Below are 21,336 nucleotides of genomic sequence, written 5' to 3'. Positions count from 1 at the left end.
CAATCCTTCAAATCCAATCTACTACTGCTGTTTTTGCTAAATGGACATATTGTCAAACTGCTTCTTAAATATTTATGGTTATATCCATTGATTGATGCTTTTCTCAACCTTGGTGAGAGAAGCTTCCTTTTGCAGTGGATAATAATCAATGCAAAGACTCACAGCTGTCAAACTTTGGAGAATAAGAGATGTTGGGTACTTGGCCCTAAAAAGATATCTATATGAACTCTCACAGAGCTCAATAAACATTGGCAAGGAGGGTGTGAAAAGAATGTCAGGTTAGGATAATACAGGGGAAGGCTATTAAATGCTGTATTCTGTGTATTTAATGGTAAAAATAAAAATAGGACTACTACATAAAATTGCAACATACTTTACAGATATGAACACAAGGTTTTCAAAAAATTATTTACCATAAAAGAATATTATTAGAAATATTACACTTGCTATACAATTATATAAGCCAAGCTAAATAAGCTATAGGATTATTCTATATTTCTAATAAATACATCTTATTTTCACAAGGGGTATTAAAAGTAATCATAAAAAAAATTAAGAATGAGATTTTATGATATATAGGTCAGCGCTGAAATATTATCTGACCTCAGTTTAACAATAGAATTCCCATGAATTCCTTCAGAGCCTCTTTGTCAAAGGAGTTGTACCACAGCTTTTTAATGTAAAGCTGAATATAGCAGAATGATTCCTCAAGAAGTCAATATAAAGGATTCTTTAATAACACAAACATTTGAAGCATAAAATTCAAGAAAATCATAATTAAGTAGTTATACAGATGACAGCTTATATTGGAGAGGATATGGAGAAAAGGAAACACTCCTCCACTGCTGGTGGGAATGCAATCTTATACAGCCACTCTGGAAATCAGTATGGCGATATCTCAGAAAATAGTGAATTAACCTACCTCAAGACCCAGAAATACCACTCTTGGGCATATATCCAAAAGATGCTCAACCACACCACAAGGACATTTGCTCAACTATGTTCATAGCAGCATTATTCGTAATAGCCAGAACCTGGAAACAACCTAGATGCCCTTCAACCAAAGAATGGATAAAGAAAATGTGGTACATTTACGCAGAGGTAAAAAACAATGTCATCATGAAATCTGTAGGTAAATTCTATGGATCTGGAAAAAAAATTATCCTGAATGAAGTAACCCAGTCCCAGAAAGACAAACATGGGATGTACTCACTCATAAGTGAGTATTAGATGCAAAGCAAATGATAACCAAGCTACAATCCACAACCTCAGAGAAGCTAGGTAAAGTGGAGGACAATAGATGGGACACACATGGATGGCCCCAGGAAGGAGAAAGGGTTAAGATCACCTGGGTAGGCTCTGCTGACTCACCATGGGATACCTTGCCTTGGAGGAGGTGGGAATGTGGGGTGGGTTGAGGGGGAAGGCTGGGGGATGGGAGGAGGGAGGACAGGGGAATCTGTGGTTGATATGTAAAATGAATAGACAATCTCTTAGTAAAATTAAAAAAAAAAAAAAAGATCACCTGGTAAACTGGGAAGGGGAATAGAGGGGAAGGAATGGGAGGTGGGAAGATGGGAGAGAGACAGGGAAGGAGAGCAATAAAAGAGATATCTTGACTGAGTGTACCATTAAGAGGATAGGGAGAGATCTGCAGCTAGGAAAAATCCAGGAACTCACAAGATTGTCCCCAGCTAAGACTCATAGAAACGGTGGACAGAGTACCTCAACTAGTCTTCCCCTGCACTCAGATTGGTGTCTACCCTAATTGTCATCATAAAATCTACATTCAGTGACTGATGGAAGCCGTTGCAGAGAACCACAGCAGAGCACCTGGCCAATAGCTTGGCATTCAGTAGAAGAGAGGGAGGAATGATTATAAGCCGAAAAGGGGTCAGAATCATGATGGGAAAAACCACAGAGATAGCTGACCCAAGCTAGTGGGAGCTCATGGACTCTGGACTGATAGCTGGGGAGCCTGCATGGGACCAAACTAGGCCCTCTGAATGTGGGTGAAAGTTGTATGGCTTGATGTGTTTGTGGGTCCCCTAGCAATGAGACCAGGACTTATCCCAGGTACACAAACTGTCTTTTTTGAGCCCATTTCCTATGGTAAGATGCCTTACTCATCCTTGATGCAGCAAGGAGGGGCCTGGGCCTGCCCCAACTTGGTATGTCAGCCTGTGTGGACTACCCAAGGGAGGCCTTACCCTATATGAGGAGGGGATAGGGGTGGGATGGAGGAAGGGGGGCGAGTGAGAGAAAGGGAGGGAGGGGGAATAGGGGTTGGTATGAAAGAAAAAAATTTAAAATATATGTGTGTGTGTGTGTGTGTGTGTGTGTGTGTGTGTGTGTGTGTGTAAGCATTTACTAAAAGTTACTATTGGAAAATCCAGGCCTACATTAACTTAGACTATCAATTCTGTCAGTATTTTCACATACTATTTGGAAAGCAACTCAATTATTCCTCAGGAGAAACGAGAATGGACCTTTTTAGAAAAACCTCATTCAAAATGAATAAACTACAAAACATGAGGCATTCAATGTGAAGTCAAATCATTTCAATGAAACAATGAGAAATTATGTGAGTTTGAAAATCACTGGAAAGTGGTAAGTTACCCTATGCTTTACAGTCCAGAAGAAAAATTACATGGCTTCAAGTACAGTGTAAAGATTAATGGAAAGGGGTTTGAAATTAATTTTAATTAAGAGTGATTAATCTGAGTTATTTTTAAGCGATACCATCTTAAACCAGCATAATAGACCAGAACAAGCATGGGTGAGCCTTCCAATGATCATGGCTGTGCTATGCAAAGACCTGAGACAGACAGGAGCCAGGCCATAGGTAACTCATGAACAGAGAGCTCTCAAAATCTTGGTGAACTGTATTCATAAGTTCATTACTGGTTGTTAAAGGTAAGTAAAGGGACGTTAGCTATCATATTGACTCAAAAAGACATCACATTGGGTCAAAAACAGAATAGAGACTGGATGGCAATACCCAGGTATGCCAATAAGAACTGGTTATCCAGTACTACATAAAAGCAGAGATTTCTGATTATCTTAGATGTTGTACATTTACTTGGATTTTATTCATCTAACCAATTGTATCAGAAGAAAAAAAAAAAAACATTCCAGGCCTACAAATGTACAAGCTTTTTAAATGGGAGCTATTACATCAATATCAATTAGGCTGTGATATTTGCACTATAAGGAGTATCTTATAAAAAGTGGTCGTATCTTCCTCCTTCTTTCTCTCACTGGCCAAAGTAAAGAGCACCAATGAAATCATCCTGAAAGATCTCTGAGTTGCCTTCAGTTTAGTCACCATGCTTGCTTCCACAGTTAAAACCTAGTTACACAACTGTGATGTAAGTTCTTATTGTTCATATTCGTCATAGCAGCCATTGGGACCTTAACTTGGATTATAGGAAGTTTATCATTAACAATTCATCATGAGCACTGCTAAAGAATAGAGCAACTGCTAATTCTAACAAATGATCAATATCTGCTGTGAGATCATCAATGAGGAACACAGTACTGCAATCTGACAGAACATAGTTAAATGGAAAATGTATATGGCATGGTAAATTAAGGGAATGAAAATCAAAGACGGTTGAAAATAAATTTCCAAGGGCATTTTTAGAAAACAGTAACTTAAACCAAGAGAAACTTGTGGTCTTTAAATGGAGAATCAATACCTGTTAACACTCTGTCAGAAGGACACAGTAATAACTTCCATAGAGTAAGTACTCTAATCACATTTGTTAAGGTGTGAATGAAAAGAATAAATGGAAAGTGTCATGGTGGTTGGAAATTGCAAGCATTGTGATTTCTTCAAGGATCCATGAAGATAGCTCCCTTTAGTATTTATTAGAATTATTTGTAATGATTTCAAATTGTGTAAGATAATTAAATAAAAACAATCTAGTCTTGGAAATATAAATGTGGGCTTGATGAAGTAGGGTGCCAATAGCATCTGAAGTAAAATGCCACCTAGAAATTCACCTAAGCATTCTAGAGTGGTTACAAAGCCATTATGTAGGTTGACTTGGAGAGAAGGGTGCTAGAAGTACATCAGAACATGTACACAGTTTTATCTTTCCAATAGATTTGGCAATGACCACAGAGGGTACAAATAGAGGAGGAATAGCACAATATTAAAATCTACTTACTGCAGTCCATGCATTTCTTTTGCACCGGGCACACAGCCATCCATCACAGACATCATGAGAAGGGACGCCATAACAACCTACAATATAATGGCATGGATATACACATTAAGTCTCTTGTATCTTTAAAATGTCAGACACCCTGGTAGAACAAACCTATGATCCCAGCTACTAGAAAGCTGAGGCATAGTGATCATATATTCAAGTACTATATGATCTACATAGAGGGCACAAAGCTCGTCTATGTAATTAAGTGAGGTTGTTCTACAATAAAAAGTACAATGAGGGTTTGGGTTATAAATTAGTGGTCGACTGCCTAGCAAGCAAAAATAATTAGGTAAAACATCCAGTATGGAAAAAAATGCATATTTCAAGAAAAAAATAAACGAAGCCATTCAATGCCTAGCAAAAACAAAAAATGTAAGTAAGCCTCTGTCAAGTTGCTTTTGATTCATATTTCTTCTAACTATTACTCTATCAGTTCCCAAAACATGAAAATATATACCTTTTTTGTCTAGTTTGGATTTTTGTTAATGTTTGCTTTATTTAATAGTATGAGCGTGTGTGTATGATATGTGTTGTGTGTAACAATGTGGACTCATAAGTACCATAGCAGGTGTGTAGAGGTAAGAAAACTAAGTTGTAGGGTCAGTATATAGGTTTTGGCAATGAAACACAGGAAGTCAGGCTTGCAAAGCAAGTGCTTTTGCCTACTGAATCATCTAAAAAGCCTATTTATTTGGAATCTTTGATAGGGTTTTTGCTACACAGGTGCAGGTTGAATGAAACTTTTGATTCTCTTGTCATAGCTGCTTGAGAACTAGATCAAGAGATGCACCAGCACACAAAGCATGAGAGTGTAATTAATAACATCAGAGAGATAATTCTTGCATAGATAAAAATAAAATTTCTAAACTGTCATGTTAATATTGTCAGTCATGAATAAGTATTCAAAATAAGTTACAACTCATGAAGCTGTTTGGGACAATGTTAATGAAGTTTGACATAAATTTCAGTGATTGGGGTGAAGGCTGCACAGCACAGTCCACAACTGGCAATGAAAGTCTGCTTTCAGTTCAATGTTTGCTGAATAAATGACTAGGCTAAGTGTGAACACGACAGTTAGTGCAAATATTTGTAGTAATTGCATAATAACAAGAAACATATATTACTGGGTTAGGATATCACCATCAAATAAACAAGCAAATAAATCAATAAATAAATAAATTAGCATATAATAATACCAGTATTTGAGATACTGAGACAGAAGAATACAGCATGTACAAAGTCTGCCTGGCCTACAGAGAAAAATCCTTAGAAAGAGAATCAGAAACAAGGATGGGAAAGGAAGAGAAGGGCAAATGAAAGAGAAAGCAAATAGGGAGTCAGGGGAGAGGCATAGTATCCTTAATTCCTGAAATAGAAGAGTTTGGAAGAGATAAATGAGTAATTTTAACACCAAAATGTGATAAAAGAGCCAGAAAAAGAAAATCTTAGAAATATAATTAATCAATTAAAAAAAAAAAAACATGCCACAGGTAACCAACTCAAATCAAAGCTAAATTGAATCATGTTTATGGGATTAGTATGGTGAGATTATAGAGCTGGTGATTTTGATTATATATATAAATGTGTGGTAAAATAATGTACATACATATATATGTAAGCTATGTCTTACGAAGTTGAATCAGCATAAAAAGATTGCTATTACTGTTCTTCAAAGAACTTGTTGCTCTGGCAGAAGATCCAGATTTGATTTCCAGCACCAATACTGTGGCTCACGACTAGCTATAACTACAGTTCCAGAAGACTAAAAGCCCTCTTCTGACTTTCCCAGGCACCAACTCCTCATGTGGAGCACACACACACACACACACGCACGCACGCACGCACGCACGCACATATATACACACATACATATAGGCAAAATATTTATGCATATAACAAAATTATAAAAATAAAATGTGAAAAAAGAATGTGCGATTAAGAATTTCTGATGTGGTTCAGTGGTACAACATATACTTAGCATACGAGGCTCTTGTTTGGCCCCAACTAATAAAAGATAAAGGAAAAACCAATAATGCCCCCAACACAGATAAATGTAATTGAGAAAAATTAGGAATGTTGAAATACTTAAGGACTAGAGTAGTAATAAAATATTTAATTCAATATATTAACTCTTGGAGTGTACAAATGATTCTAAAAAATCATCAAAATTGTCTTCAATCAATACTAAATATTTAAATTAAATTTTCAGAATCTAGTATCATTAAAATACAAAATTCAAACAAGTGATGATGATATGTCACCTGGACTCCTGACAATAAAAATACCCATACCTTCTTTTCACTGAGGCTTCATAAAACTGGAGAGCAAAGGATGATTATCTAGTCATAATCTTAAAAGAAGCCATTAAGAATATCAACAATAAGATTAGAATGTAGCTCTACTGCCTGACTGTGCCTACTATGCACAACGTCCTGGGCTCAATCTCACTTCCACATAAATCCAGGCATGGTGGTACACATTTGCAACCCCAGCATTTGAGAAGTAGAAACACAAGGACATGGCTGGCTTATGTAGCAACCTCCTGAGCAGCTTAGGCTACAAGATCTTGGCACAAAGAAGAATGTTGACATGTGAATTGACTGGTTACAATGTAGTGATTTGTAGGGGCTATGTACAACACTGAAAATCCAGGGACCGGAAAAAATCATAGATTTATTTACTTGCATGAACCCGCACGAAGCACTTGGCACAGGAAATCAGAAGACTTGTCCCATCCTCTTCAAGGAAGGCATTTGGGGGGGAATATTCTATATTTTCTTCACTATAAATAAAACACATCTCTGGAATAATGGGTTTAGTTTTTCTTCCAGATTTAACTACTTCATTTACTGTTGTCTCCCATCTAGAATAATTTTCTTCTTTGCTGATCTCAGGCTGAAAAAGATAACATATCCACTGAGTGAAAGACAGGAAAGAGTTCAGCTTTTATTCATTGATCCACTTACACCTGTTCTAGCCACTAAATTACAACTTCTTGTTTTCTTTAATTCAACTGCTAGCATTTTGTTATTGTTGTTGTTGTTGTTGTTGTTTTGTTTTCCAGACAAGGTTTCTCTGTGTAGTTTTTGGTGCCTGTCCTGGATTTTACTCTGTAGACTAGGCTGGCCTCAAATTCAGAGATCTGCCTGGCTCTGCCTCCCGAGTGCTGGGATTAAAGATGTGCGCCACTGCCACCCAGCACTGCTAGCATTTTATCAATGCTTCGATACAGACTCCCATTCAGAAATCAGACAGTAAGAATAAAAAAGACCTGTGGGCCATACAAGATTGTGAAGAGCTCTTCCAACTGTGCTGTTTCAAAATACCTCAGGAATGCACAGCTACTTTTGTTTACTCTTGTCAGTGATCCACTTGTACTAGGCTAATCCTGCTTTGACTTACTGAAAGATATTATATGGTTATACTTCAAAGAATACATATAAATGCCCAGGTTTTCTACAAGCAGCACTTTTTTGCCTCTTGCAAAAGCTTGAAATAGAGAAGACAGACTGGCATATGTGGTCAGATAAGAATGATGTGCCAGAAATAACTGTCACCTTTTAGCAAAAGGGGAAATTACAGCTAATGAATTACCTTTATTTTTTCCTAGAACTTAAATTAAGCAACTTCCAAAATCTTATAACATATAAGGAGTATTTTTATTATTGGAAAATATATGTCGATAGGAATACTTGAATAGGAATCAATAAAAACAAATATTTAGTGGATAAAGGAAAGATTAAAAAAAAAAGTAAACAAGCTACTAATGTCAAAGTTGAAAATGTAGAATTTCAACCACTCTCCAGCTCTGAAGTATCCAAATTAAATTATTATTACATGACACTTTAAGAAATTCAGATGTTGAATAAAGTATTTCTGATTATATCAGGGAAAACACAACTTAAAAATGATGATCTAGCCAGGCGGTGGTGGCGCACGCCTTTAATCCCAGCACTCGAGAGGCAGAGCCAGGCGGATCTCTGTGAGTTCAAGGCCAGCTTGGTCTACCAAGTGAGTCCCAGGAAAGGCACAAAACTACACAGAGAAACCCTGTCTCGAAAAACAAAAAACAAAAAAAAACAAAACAAAAAACAAACAAACAAACAAAAAAAAAATGATGATCTATCAGTGAGTTTTCTACTATATTGTTCCTTAAAGCACACAATTCAATTTAACTTCTACAGCATTCAAGATGTGTTTCTTGCGTGTATTCTGAAGAATATACTCATGCCTGATCTGAGATGCTGTCAGAATGCCATGCATGGAATAATGATGGAACCACCAAGCACAGTTAGCTGATGGCAGTGAACAGATACACAGTATGTAATGAGTCTTGGACGTATCTTTTGCATGTTTCACATGGAAAGGTGAAAGGGACAAAAATCGGGGCTGGGCACTGATATCTATATTACTGAAGAGCACTACTTTCAATTTTAAAAAGATACCAAGTATATGCTTTTTCTATGAAATATTTTGTTTCCAGGCCTTGGGTTAAAAGTTTGATGCCTTTTAGTAAAAGAACTGAATTTAGAATTAAAGGTTTCTAAAATACGTAGATATAAACTGCTAAAAACAAACAAAAAACATCCCAGCAAAAGCCCTTAAGAAAGTACAGCAGTGTAATGATACATTGATAGCCACACTCCAAACTACCTTGTAGTATGGCATGAGTAGAGTGCAAATTGCACAGTGTGGTTCCATTTTTGCCACAGCTGCATTATACTCCTGTTCAGCCATAAAGTTAGGAGACTTTGTCTGCCAAAGGTGGATGAGAGGCTTTGCCCAGGACTCCGTTTCTTCCACTTCTTCGTCAATGGTTAGACTCTCAGGTGACTCTTGAGAAAGAAAAGAGGAAAATGAAATGAGCAGAAGACTCAGAAAAAGATATCACCCTGGTAACAGATGTTGATTATTCTGTGATATCAATGCCAGATACTAAGCCTATTTCATCAACTATATTCTGAAAGAAACAGAATAATTGTGTTTTTCTGTCATCTTCTCCAGCCGTGGAAGAGGAGATCAGATCAGAACATGGGGTCATAAAACAACTTTTCTTTATTAGCTATTTTCTTTCTGCTGGAAAAAAATTAAAGCAATCTCTCCTTAAACTTCATCATTTCATCTTTTCAGCTTACACTGCAAAACCACCAACATGGTTAACATGTTTAAGTATGACTAAGCTAGTGACTCTCTTATTAATACTTTCATTTTCTCCACTTAACATAGTTCAGTAAAAGCTTATCAGTGGAGTTTAATTAAATTGATTTTTTTAATTTAAGAATCCATGGCATTTATAGAGTGCCTATAATGTAGAAAATAAAAGTAATTGTTATAATGTAGACATTATGGTACACTACAGTACATTATAGAAAAAGAGGCATAAAACTTGAAAGGTAGAAGAAGCTAGCTGCAGAAAGACTGGAAGCTTGTCCCCATTAGGATTACATACATATATAAATAGAAAACCAGATCATGTGTGAGAAAAGCCCTGTAATATCCAAAGTCAAGCAAAAGGGCTTTGTAAATAAGCTCTAAAGAAAGATTCATGACCCTGATAACCTGTAGCTTTGAAGACTTGTCTTCTTTGGGTTATCTAGTCAATGCCCATTTTTTAGACCACCTTTCTTTTCTTTAATAAAATATCTCTATTTCAATCATCATTCGTTTCCAGTGTGATTTATTTTTCTAAAGACACAACAACCTGTGGTTATACTCTGAACTCTGATCAATGGCTGCAACAGCTGGTAAACCACCAGGGACTGCTATGCTATTTATTCATAGAACAGTTCAAAATGGGGTCAGAGCTCCCAAGAAAGGCCTAATGACAGCCTATGAGCACATAAAAGACTAGGAGAATGACATTCAGCATTTCCTTTGACTTTCTTTCGTGGCTTATGGCTTCCTGTAACTGACTGAGGGTATGTCTGTACCCTCTCCCTTACCCTCTCTACTGGGGCTTGAAGTAGGGCAAAGAAGTAAGAATTAGCTAGCTAATGGCTTTCTTGGAGAAACCATACTTTAAATTGGCAGGTAACTATCCAGGAGGGCCGATCTTTAAACTGGAAGGCTTTCAAAGAGCCACCATGATCCAAGTCAAGCCTGGGAATACACAGAGACCTAGTCCCCAATGGAAAGTCAAGTACTTACATAATTAGTACTGTGCACATTGAAGCTGCTTGCCCAACATGTGAGCAACGAAAGATGGCTGTTCCACTAGGATGGTGGTGCTTATGAGGAAGAACATTATGGTACTAATATAAATAATGATAATTACATGGCTTGGGTGTCTACAATGTCTCTGAATCCTCTAAACATAATCTACCTTTTCTCATTTTTTCCTTCCTTATATTTTCCCCAGAGGACTACTGAAATAAGGAGAATGACAGACTCAAATGAGGACATGGTGTAAACACTGCCATAACTCTTGGCTAGTCCCTTTACCTCCCATCTATGCCCTCGGGATGAAGCAGGGGAGCAGATACCTACATAGCAACTCCAATGCTTTCAGTAAACAATACACACCTGCTTCCCATGATGACACAGCCACGTGACTCCAAGTTAACTTTGCTTCCAAATTTCCTACCACTAAGATTTATTTAGTTCTGCTCTTTTATATCCTAACTGCTCTTAAATTCTGCTTATTAATTTAGCAGTCACAGTGGTATCCATGAGGTACAGAGGTAATTTACTAGGTAATAAGCCATTCATACAAGCATGACAGCCCATACGTATTTTTCATCTGAATGATAATAGCAAAAGCCATAGCAATTCATATAAGCCAGTTTTTTTTTCTCTGAAACTAGCAACCCAGTAACTTTTGTATCTTTTATGGGCAGAGACCTTATTCCACCAAAGTAAAAGAAGTAACATCAGAGATGTTAATAACAGGGAAGCATATCTATATTGTGGAACATGGTCCCAAGAAATAAACAAGGCTAAGCCAATAGAGGTACTTGTCTCCAAGCATGATGACCTGAGTTCCATCCCTGGACCCACATGATGGAAAGAGAGAACAAACTCTATAAATTATCTTTTGATCACACAGTCACTGTGGCATAAACTTGTTTAAGGACATTCACACTAACAAAACAAAGAAATAAAATGTAATGAGAGACAGAAAGAGGAAAAAAAATGTAAGTGATAAAGCTCAGTCTATCCCTAGAAGTCCCCAAAATAAATAATAAAACTTTGTTTATTTTTAGTGAGCATTAGAATTACTTTTGGAATGCCTAAATAAAAGGAGTGTGTGTGTGTGTGTGTGTGTGTGTGTGTGTATACTAAGGCCTGGTAAATATATACCACCTTATAAAATTAGGTAGTCTTAGCTTCTTATAACCTACTAAAATGATGGCTTTGAATCATAAAATTTTTATAAAGCATTAAAATGGCACTTGTTTATATAAAACAACACTCACTGGAGTCATAAAAAATTCAATAAACCATGAAAAGTTATATTGAATATATAGAACTTGATAAAGGTTTCCTTCCAAAACAGGTTCTGAAAAAAATTTATGTTTTGAACTCATTTTCTTTTCTTTTCTTTTTTTTTTTTTTTAAAGTCCAGGGAACATAAAAATAATAGGACACATCATTTATCCTACTCAAAATACATCTAACGTGGATGACTCTAAGGAAACAGTGTCTTCCAGACACAAAAGGACTGATGCACATGTGAATTCACAGACTGGCAGTATGCATAGGACCAAAATAGTTCAGCACTAGTTGAGAGGGAGAAATGGACACTGGGTCCCATCCCTAACCAAGAAGCTGTTTGCAATTGATACTAACTGACAATGGGGAAAAAAAATCAGCTTTCTCCAGTGGTGTGTCATTGGTATATCAACCACACACCAGAGCAAACAGCATTCCCAGGAAAAGGTGGCCAACACAAAATGAAGTATATTTCAGTGCATGTGAATGTTACTCTGATACTTTTTGCTTCTATAGTTTTCTGTAGGAGGATCACACTCTAGACACAATAAAGAAATGATCATTTACCCACAGAGGACACTAATCAATATTTAAAGAATTAATTTCTCAGAAATTCTAATGTAGGTATATTCTAATATGAACACTGCCAAAGGAGCTGGTAGGGCAGAAAATCCCGAAAACCAGCTGCACTGGGAACTGTGTGTTCAAAATGAGGATTAAATCTGCTTGTTCAATTCATTTAGACAAGGATAATATCCCTTTACTTCCACTGATACAAATTACTAGCTTCAAAGAAAGAAGTAAGAGTGAACAATGATATAAATAATTTATTTAAGGCTACTGAATATTTTTCATTGTCATTTTAGATTTTTAAAATCTTTAGCCACCAGGAAACATTTACAGTTTTAAAATTCAATTCTCATAAATTCCCAGAAGATATTGATATATGCAACTGTTACAAAAAGTACAATTACCAGCTGGGCAGTAGTGGTGCATGCCTTTAATCCCAGCATTTGGGAGGCAGAGCTAGGCGTATCTCTGTGAGTTTGAGGCCAGCCTGGTCTACAGAGCGAGATCCAGAACAGGCACCAAAACTGCACAGAGAATCCTGTCTTGAAAAAACAAAAACAAAACAAACAAAAAGTACAATTACCAATGTTTCAGAAAAATACTTAACCTTAAACCCTTAAGATAACTTTGTTAACATTTTGTTAACTTCGTTACTTATATATTTTTTACAAACTCTATACACTGAAATCAAGGGGGTACTCTGGACAAATTCTATCAGTTACTGGATGTAGCTTCTATGATGACAATTAAGGTAGTCCCTATTAATTATAGGGGAAGGTAAATTCAGGCATCCTCTCCATTATTCCTAGGTGTCATTCTTGTGGATTCCTAGGGATTTCCCTAGCACCAGGTTTCTCCCTAACCCCCTAATGATTCTCTACCAAGATATTGCTTTCATTGCTCTCCCTCTCTGTCCCTCCCTCCACTACACCATCTCAGTCCATCCTGTTCCCATCCCCCACCCTTTCCCTTCAGTGCCCCCCGCCCCCAGTTTACCCAAGAGATCTTAACTATTTCTCCTTCCTGGGGCCCTCTGACTAATGGAAGCAGACACAGTGATAAACCACTAAGCACTGGTCTGAGCTCCTAGACTTCAGTGAAGAGAGGGAGGAGAGATCACAGGAACAAGTGAGGTCAAGATCATGATGGAGAAAACTACAGAGACAGCTGACCCAAGCTGGTAGGAGCTCATGGACTCTGGCCTGTCAACTGGGGAACATGCATGGGACCGAATTCGGCCTTCTGAATATGGGTGACAAGTTACATGGCTAGATCTGTTTGTTTGGGGAGCCCCTGGCAGTGGGACCAGGACTTATCCTGGGTACATGAAATGGCTTTTTGGAACACATTCCCCAGGCTGGGATACCTTGCTCAGCCTGACACAGGGGGGAGGGGCTTGGTCCGGCCTCACCTTAGTATGCCTGACTTTGTTGACTCCCCAAGGGAGGCCTTACCCTTGACTCCAAAGGAGGCTTTACCCTCTCCAAGGAGTGGATGGGGGGTGGGATAGGGAAGGTTGGGGGTGGAGTATGGGATAAGGGGAAGGAACTGGGATTGGTATGTAAAATAAAAAAAATAAAAAAAATTTAAAAAAAAAAAACCTTTTTTTAAAATAAATAAAAATTTTAAAAAAGCTTCTAGGAAGAAAAGCACATGAGAGAAAAAGCTTTCCTTAGAAATCTGTCTAGGCCCTTTCCTGCAGAGAAGCCATACCAATAGCAACCTGTGAAGAAAAGTAATCAAAATTCCTAAGTACTGCCGGGCGGTGGTGGCGCATGTCTTTAATCCCAGCACTCGGGAGGCAGAGTCAGGCGGATCTCTGTGAGTTCGAGGCCAGCCTGGACTACCAAGTGAGTTCCAGGAAAGGCGCAAAGCTACACAGAGAAACCCTGTCTCGAAAAACCAAAAAAAAAAAAAAACCAAAAAAAAAAAACAAAAAAAAAAATCCTAAGTATTAAATGTTACATATAAATTCTTGTTTTAATTTGTCTTCTAGTTATAATAACTTTAATCGACAACAGCTTTGCTACATGAAGTAAAATGGGATAAAGAAGGAACTGATGTAGCACAGACAGTATCTATAATCCCAGCAACTGGAAAGCTGAAGCAGGAGGATCAAGTCTCAGGCCTGTCTAGATTGCAATGCTGTAATTTATCTCAAAGAAACAAAACATTAGAACTGTATATTCTGATAATAAACAGAAATAATAGCTAGTGTGTCTCTTTTTTTCTATTATTCAACTAGAATGCTATTCCTTGTTAAAGAAAGTACTACCACTATGTTCTTTACTTTTTTATATAAATACACATCATAACAGACAGTAAACAGAAAAATGATGCTGATACTTCTGGTGAGTGTTATTTAATCTAAACAAGCACCCCTATAGTAGTGTTCCCTTCACTACATCCTCAAAGACAGGTGACTTTAGACAGTATCCATGAGAAAAGGAGACTATCTCAAAGAAGAACTCTACAAAAAAACTGCTTGAATAGGTCAGTTAGAAATGTAAGGAAGAAATACTTGTCTCATGTACTTAGTAGATATCTCATCTAAATATCACATAGACAGAGAAAGGGGAAACAAATTAAAAAGAAAAGGAAATGTTACATTGGGATATGTGACTTAAAAAGAAGTAGTTCTACATTAAGCCACATCAGAGAGTAATATACCAAGCAAAGACAGGGATCTACCACACAGTTATGTGGAGATATATATAAGTGCTGGTTTCTTACTGGTTTTATGAATTTAAATGATTCAGGTTAAAAGTACAGACAATGCATATATGTCATGATCTGAAGTGATTCTTCTGGAAATTTCTCAGGCTGTGTCAGGAATGATTTACAATATGAAACAAAATATTTGTACTAGTAATGTTATAAGTATATGAAGCAGAGCCTGGCGGTAGTGGCACGCACCTTCAATCCCAGCACTCAGGAGGCAGAGGCAGGGGGATCTCTGTGAGTTTAAGGCCAGGTTTAACTTACAGAGTGAGGTAAAGGACAGCCAAGACTGTGTCACAGAGAAACCCTGTCTCGAAAAGCCAAAAAAAAAAAAAAAAAAAAAAAAAAAGATATGAAGCAAGTCTTTATTTCTAAATTTCAAGAGGGAAATAATTTTTATCACAGTTAAATGCACAAGTCATCTATTATAAAAGATGATGAATAATAGCATGCACTCACCTTCATCACTTGCTACCTGCTGCTTCACAAGAGTCATAGGGGATCTGGCTGGAGGCTTACCAAGTGGATGGCGCCAACTCTTAGTAGTTTTGGGCTGTCCTTCTATTATCTGGTTATAGAACACAAAAGAGGTAAAAATAATCGATGAATAATGTTTGGTTCCTTTTGGTTTTTATTTTTTTCCACGTGTCTAGTATGTGCATGAGTGTATGCAAGGACGGGTAGACATAACATGTAGACCACTGTTTTACATTCTGAGACAGGATGTCAGGGAACCCAGAGATTACCTCTTCACTAGCGTGGCTGGTCACTAAGTTCCAGTGAGCCTACTGTTTCCGCCTCCCAGCACAGTGGTTACAGACTAATGTGACCATGCCTAACTTTTCTGCATGCTTACGTAACAAGCACATTATTTACTGAGCTGTTTCTCCAGACTTAATAAATATTTGTTTCAGAAAACAAAAATACTTCAAAATGATAACACTGTTGAGGAATAAATCTTGTACTTATTTACTCTTTAAGAAATTAGTACTTTAATTTGGATTTACAGGCTAGGATACAGCTCAGTGGTGGAACACTTACCTAGCATGCATAAGGCCCTGGGTTTTCATCCACAGTACTACCAGAGAGACAGAGGGAGAGAGGCTGAGGGAGGGGGGAGAGAAGGAGAGAGTGAGAGAGGCAGAGAGGGAAAGAAAGGGGAGGTAAAGGAAAAGGGGTAGCATTTTTTCCCAAGAGGTCAGTTAATTCTTCTTCAAAAAAATACTGTGTTTCATGGAAGGCTTACCAAAAATTAGCAAAATTCAAAGATCCTTTAAAACTAGCCTAAGTCCAACATTATACACTCATAAAAGGATTAAGAGTTGTGAAGTTGTATCACCATTCATACATGAATATTTGGCAAGTGGGCCATCTTTTATCCTCACAGAGAAGAAAAACCAGCCAAATGGAATAAAGGACTCCTCTTTCCATTGAGAAATGAGCAATAGGTTCACTAAGAAGGTATTATTTTTCAATGAAACATTCCTATTATTTTGAAGTCACTAAATTGTGAAAGATATTTTTAAGCCCCTATGAGACACTTTCCCTTTTTACTTTTAATATTTTTCATGGTTATATTTGTGTAGAACACACAATGATTTAGAAAATGATCAAGTCCATTGATCAAATTATTGAATTATATTTTATATATTTAAGACTACTAAAAAACAGACTATTTGAAATTACTGTCTTTTAATAATATGCCTGTTACTAAGGGATGTGAAAAGACTCATAGTAGGTTTAGTAAACTGGGAACAATCAACAGGTTGGTCAGGTCAGCATATAGTTCAGCTACCATCTGAAACAACAGAGAAGCTCCTCACAGACAACTGAAGTCCCTGGTGAGGTTCAGAATGCTAGCGTGGCATTAGCTCACCTGACCCATTCCCAATTGAAGAACTATTCACTCTGTAAATGAGAACAATAGAGAAATACAGAGAGGAGGCTATAGCCATAAAACCAGAATGGGGAGCTTAGCTTTTCTGAGTGGTAAAAGGTTTGTTTATGGGAATAAACATGACCAGAAATATAGCTATAATATTCTGAATAAGAAGAGTCAAAGAAAACACTAATCATGTGAGCCATGATGTTAAAACCAAGACTATATGAAATTGATTTTATAATAGTTACTATTGTCAGGAACACAGTACCCAAGAGGCAATTTATCTCAGCCTGGATAACTGGGCGGGTGACGGGAATACTCTGTATCACAACTGTCTAAATGTCAATATGATTAAGTTTTCAAATTAATGCTTATCAAATACTAGTATTTGTGTAAAGTAGCTAATGAGTATAAATGATCTCTCTGTGTACTATTTGCAGAGAAGCTTGTATTAGCTTCACAGAAAGATGTTGTTTTTTCAAAGTATAAAGTGAAAAAAAAAAATCAGACAGACCTCAACATGTGGCCAAAAGGTTTTTGTGTATTAATGATCAAAATGTGAAACAGAACTCACATAGTATTATCTGCCAAAATCTTATTCCAATGATGAAATATGATTAAAACTTCTAAATGTAAATACTGTTTATTTCTGCCTTAAAGTAAGATTTCAGGGGATAATATACTGTATTCACAAAGCATTATTATCACCATTCAGGCCACTACCCAATGAACATAGTAGAAATACATACTGACATGTACCTTAGGAACTCTGAGCCCATTTTGCTCTTCACTAAGAGCTTCTGGGATTTCCCCAGGTTCAAGGTTACTTCCATGGCCCTCTTCATCATCGTCTTCTTCCTCTGTCAATACCGTATTACTTTCTGCCAGGGAGGAAGACACCTTGGAAGATTCTGGCTGTAGAATCTTAAGGAGATGTGACTCCTTGCCTGTTACCTGGCCACTAGAAAATGGCATGAAGTCACAGGCTTCCTTGGACATAGATGGTGAAGTTACAGCAGCAGCTGTGTTATCTTCATGTTGTATTTCATCTGTTACTGGTGAACTTATACAGCTTTTTCCTGAGGAGCAAAAAAAAAAAGACTAACAATGCGTGTCATATTGCATTACTACTAAGTGCAATGATTAAACAATTACCAAGGGATTACTGATTGTATATTTTCTTTTCTTATTTTTTCTTTCTTTTTTTTTCTTTTTTTCTTTTTTTCTTTTTGTGACAGGGTTCCTGGGCCCTATGGACCAGGCTGGTCTTAAACTCAGAGAGCCACTTGGCTCCATCTCCCAAGTGCTGTTATTAAAACTGTATGCCACCACATCTGGCTGATTTTATATTTTCTGACTGTCCACCTCAATTTCCATAAACATGAAAAGTAATCAGTTTCATTACAATGAGACCTTAGACTTCCTTTCTATTTTCTGTGTATGACTGTTATGCAGGCATGTATGAGAGTTTTGCTGGCACGTATGTAAGCACACTAAATGTGTGTGCCTAGTGACCATGGAGGGCAGAAGAGAACGTCAGCTCTCATGGAATTTGAGTTATATAGATGGCTGTGAAGTGCCAGGTCTTCTGTAAAAACAACAAATGCCTTTTTTTTTTTTTTTTTTTTTTTTTTTTTGGTTTTTCGAGACAGGGTTTCTCTGTGTAGCTTTGTGCCTTTCCTGGAACTCACTTGGTAGCCCAGGCTGGCCTCAAACTCACAGAGATCCGCCTGGCTCTGCCTCCCGAGTGCTGGGATTAAAGGCGTGCGCCACCACCGCCCGGCTAACAACAAATGCTTTTAAACGCGGAGTCATCTCTCTAAGCTCCAAGTTTGTACTTCTGAAAGAAAACAAAACCCCACTGACAAGGCAGTCAAAGATTAAATGTAGGTTCTAAGTCATATTATTGTCAATATACAGGCCATTCATAATACTTAACAAAGCATAAACACCTTGAAATATATGTAGAAATAAAATTTTTTCCAATAGATAATGCTAAGAATAGCTACAGAAGAAATAATGAAATTCAGAGAATGTGTATAAATGGCACATAGAAAGCCCTAGAGATAAAAAAAAAAAAGCCTCTGCTACATGAATCCTTTATGATTGGACATAGGCAGATGTGATTCTTTAACTGTCATATGGTTTGGAGGCAATGCTTTGAAATGTTTTCTTGTATGAGATACTATAAAGCATTTTCCAGACACACTAACTTATCACCATTTCTTCCTATCACACAGTAGCTCTGATAGTCAAGCCAAGTCTTCTATTTAAGTATTTTTCTAGGTCTCAAAACATACAGATCAAAATATAAAGAACTGATAGAACTAATAAAATTAGGTACACTTCATATAAATCTTCCCTGACGTCATAAACAGATTAATTAAACAATCCAAGGTGAAAGCCAGGCAGTGACGCATGCCTTTAATCCCAGCACTTGGGAGGCAGTGGCAGGCAGATCTCTGTGAGTTTGAGGCCAGCCTGGCTACAGAGTCAGTTCCAGGAAAGGCTCCAAAGCTACACAAGAGAAATCCTGTCTCAAAATAAATAAATAAATAAATAAATAAATAAATAAATAAATAAGTAAATAAATAAATAAATAAAATAAAAATACGACAAAAAACAAACAAACAAAAAGAATCCAAGATGAAGTACTATAAGGAAGTATTTATGTATACTATTTAATTGTGCTGTTTGCATTAACTGCAATTCCCATTCTACCTTCCCAACCCTTTTTACCTCCCCCCACACACACACTTCACAACTCTGTTCAGAAATTAACACCAAAGCACTTGGTCTTTTAAGGTTCTGTCTCTATAGGTCTGTCACTTGTGATGGTATCTCTAAAATGTATCCCGAATTGTAACTGTATCATGTAGCTCCTCCCTAAAGTGTGAGCTCACAGAAAGAGTGTAGTTTCTATTGGAGTCACATAGCCTTTCTAAAAGCAAAGGTAATGAAGCTAAAGAAGCAACTGAGGAACTTTAAAAAAAATGATGCAAAGGTTTTTAATTTATTCTAAGTAGAATCCTAAGAAGATGGTATAAACATAATCGGAACTACTTTTTAAAGCTACAATATGGAGATGTGAATGAGAATTCCTGAAAATAATGTCTACTGAAGGCTGATTGATTAAAACTTCAAAGAGAAGTTGGAATGTTGCAGTTCCAGAGCTTAATTTATCTCAGGTAATTGTTGGCCTACTAAAAAGCCATTCCTTGCTCCCTACATCCCATGTCAGACTTCACACTTGGCTCCAGAATAAGCAATCCCATTCCTTTTGATGTGAGAACTGTACTTTTGAATTTACTAAGATATGACAGCAGGGGGTACTAGAGTGGATCTTGTATGTCAGGAAGAGATATGGTGTCTTATGGGTAGGCACACTTATGAATAATAGGAAGAGTGGATTTGAGGAGTGCCAGGACTGAAGGGAGACAGGATGAAGGATACCAGTGGAATACAGGAATTGCCAAGTAACTCAATTATTAAGGAAAAAAAAAACTACAATAGTTATTAAAGAAATAAAGCATTAGTAGTTTCATAAAAATATTCAACAACTGGGGAAAAAACAAAATAGATGGACTTCAGTTATTTTATGTGGGTGGGGTGTTTTGCCTGCATTTATGTAGTGCCCGGAGCCCACAGAGGTCAGAAGTCATCCAATCCTTTAGATTAAGAGTTACGCCGGGCGGTGGTGGCATATGCCTTTAATCCCAGCACTGGGAAGGCAGAGGCAGGCGGATCCCTGTGAGTTCGAGGCCAGCCTGGGCTACAGAGCAAGTTCCAGGACAGACTCCAAAGCTACACAGAGAAACCCTGTCTTGAAAAACCGACACACACAAAAAAAAGAGTTACATATCAATAGTTGTGAGCCACCACATGGGAGCTATGAAAGCAACTTGGGTCTTCTACAAGAGGATTAGACTCTCCTAACAAAGTGGTTAAGCTCTGAGACCATATGCAAATAACAATAATAACAGGTTGCATTTCCATATTTGTACATAGATATATAAGTGTATTAAGCAATAATAATAAAAGAAAAAAAAGGCTATAAACTTGGGGAGCATGGGAGAGTTTGGAGGAAGGAGACATGGGAGGAGCTGGAGGAAGGAAGGGGAAGGGTCAGTAATGTAAATACATTATGTATTTAATGTATTTAAAATGGGGGGGGCGGCAGTTAAAGAGCCCAAGCTATTCTTCCAAAGGACTCAGGTTCAATCTGAAACATAGTGGCTCACAACTGTCTACAGCTACAGTACCAATGGATCACACAAACATACATATAGGCAAAACACCATATGCATAAAGTAAAAAATATATATATATTTAAAGAGATAAATAGAAAATTAATTTTATTGTTGGGGGGAGCAGGAAACACTCTTTAAAGGAAACACACCACCTAAAATCAGGATCATAAAACAGGTTTGGGTTTTCAAGAAACCTGCTGCCCTAGTGAAGGGGTTAAACTCTCCCACTTTCACAACTGAATTTAGGTTCCAGTTCTCTGAG

General features: G+C 37.3%; 1 protein-coding gene across 1 annotated transcript in view; it reads right to left on the bottom strand.

Annotated features, from left to right (window-relative positions):
• The window catches only part of Kdm4c (lysine demethylase 4C), a 205,944-nt gene that overhangs the window by 70,451 nt on the left and 114,157 nt on the right, over window positions 1-21,336 (bottom strand). The window contains exons 11-15 of the mRNA XM_059254477.1: window positions 17,584-17,903; window positions 15,402-15,510; window positions 8,874-9,055; window positions 6,902-7,115; window positions 4,176-4,252 (exon numbers count right to left, since the gene is read on the bottom strand). Coding sequence (XP_059110460.1) covers window positions 4,176-4,252; window positions 6,902-7,115; window positions 8,874-9,055; window positions 15,402-15,510; window positions 17,584-17,903 — 902 coding nt within the window. The remainder of the gene's footprint in view (window positions 1-4,175; window positions 4,253-6,901; window positions 7,116-8,873; window positions 9,056-15,401; window positions 15,511-17,583; window positions 17,904-21,336) is intronic.

The sequence above is a fragment of the Peromyscus eremicus genome, chromosome 2 (assembly GCF_949786415.1).
Source record: "Peromyscus eremicus chromosome 2, PerEre_H2_v1, whole genome shotgun sequence".
Classification (NCBI taxonomy): domain Eukaryota; kingdom Metazoa; phylum Chordata; class Mammalia; order Rodentia; family Cricetidae; genus Peromyscus; species Peromyscus eremicus.
The sequence above is the reverse complement of the archived record's forward strand: the minus strand, read 5'-3'. Positions and strand labels throughout refer to the sequence as shown.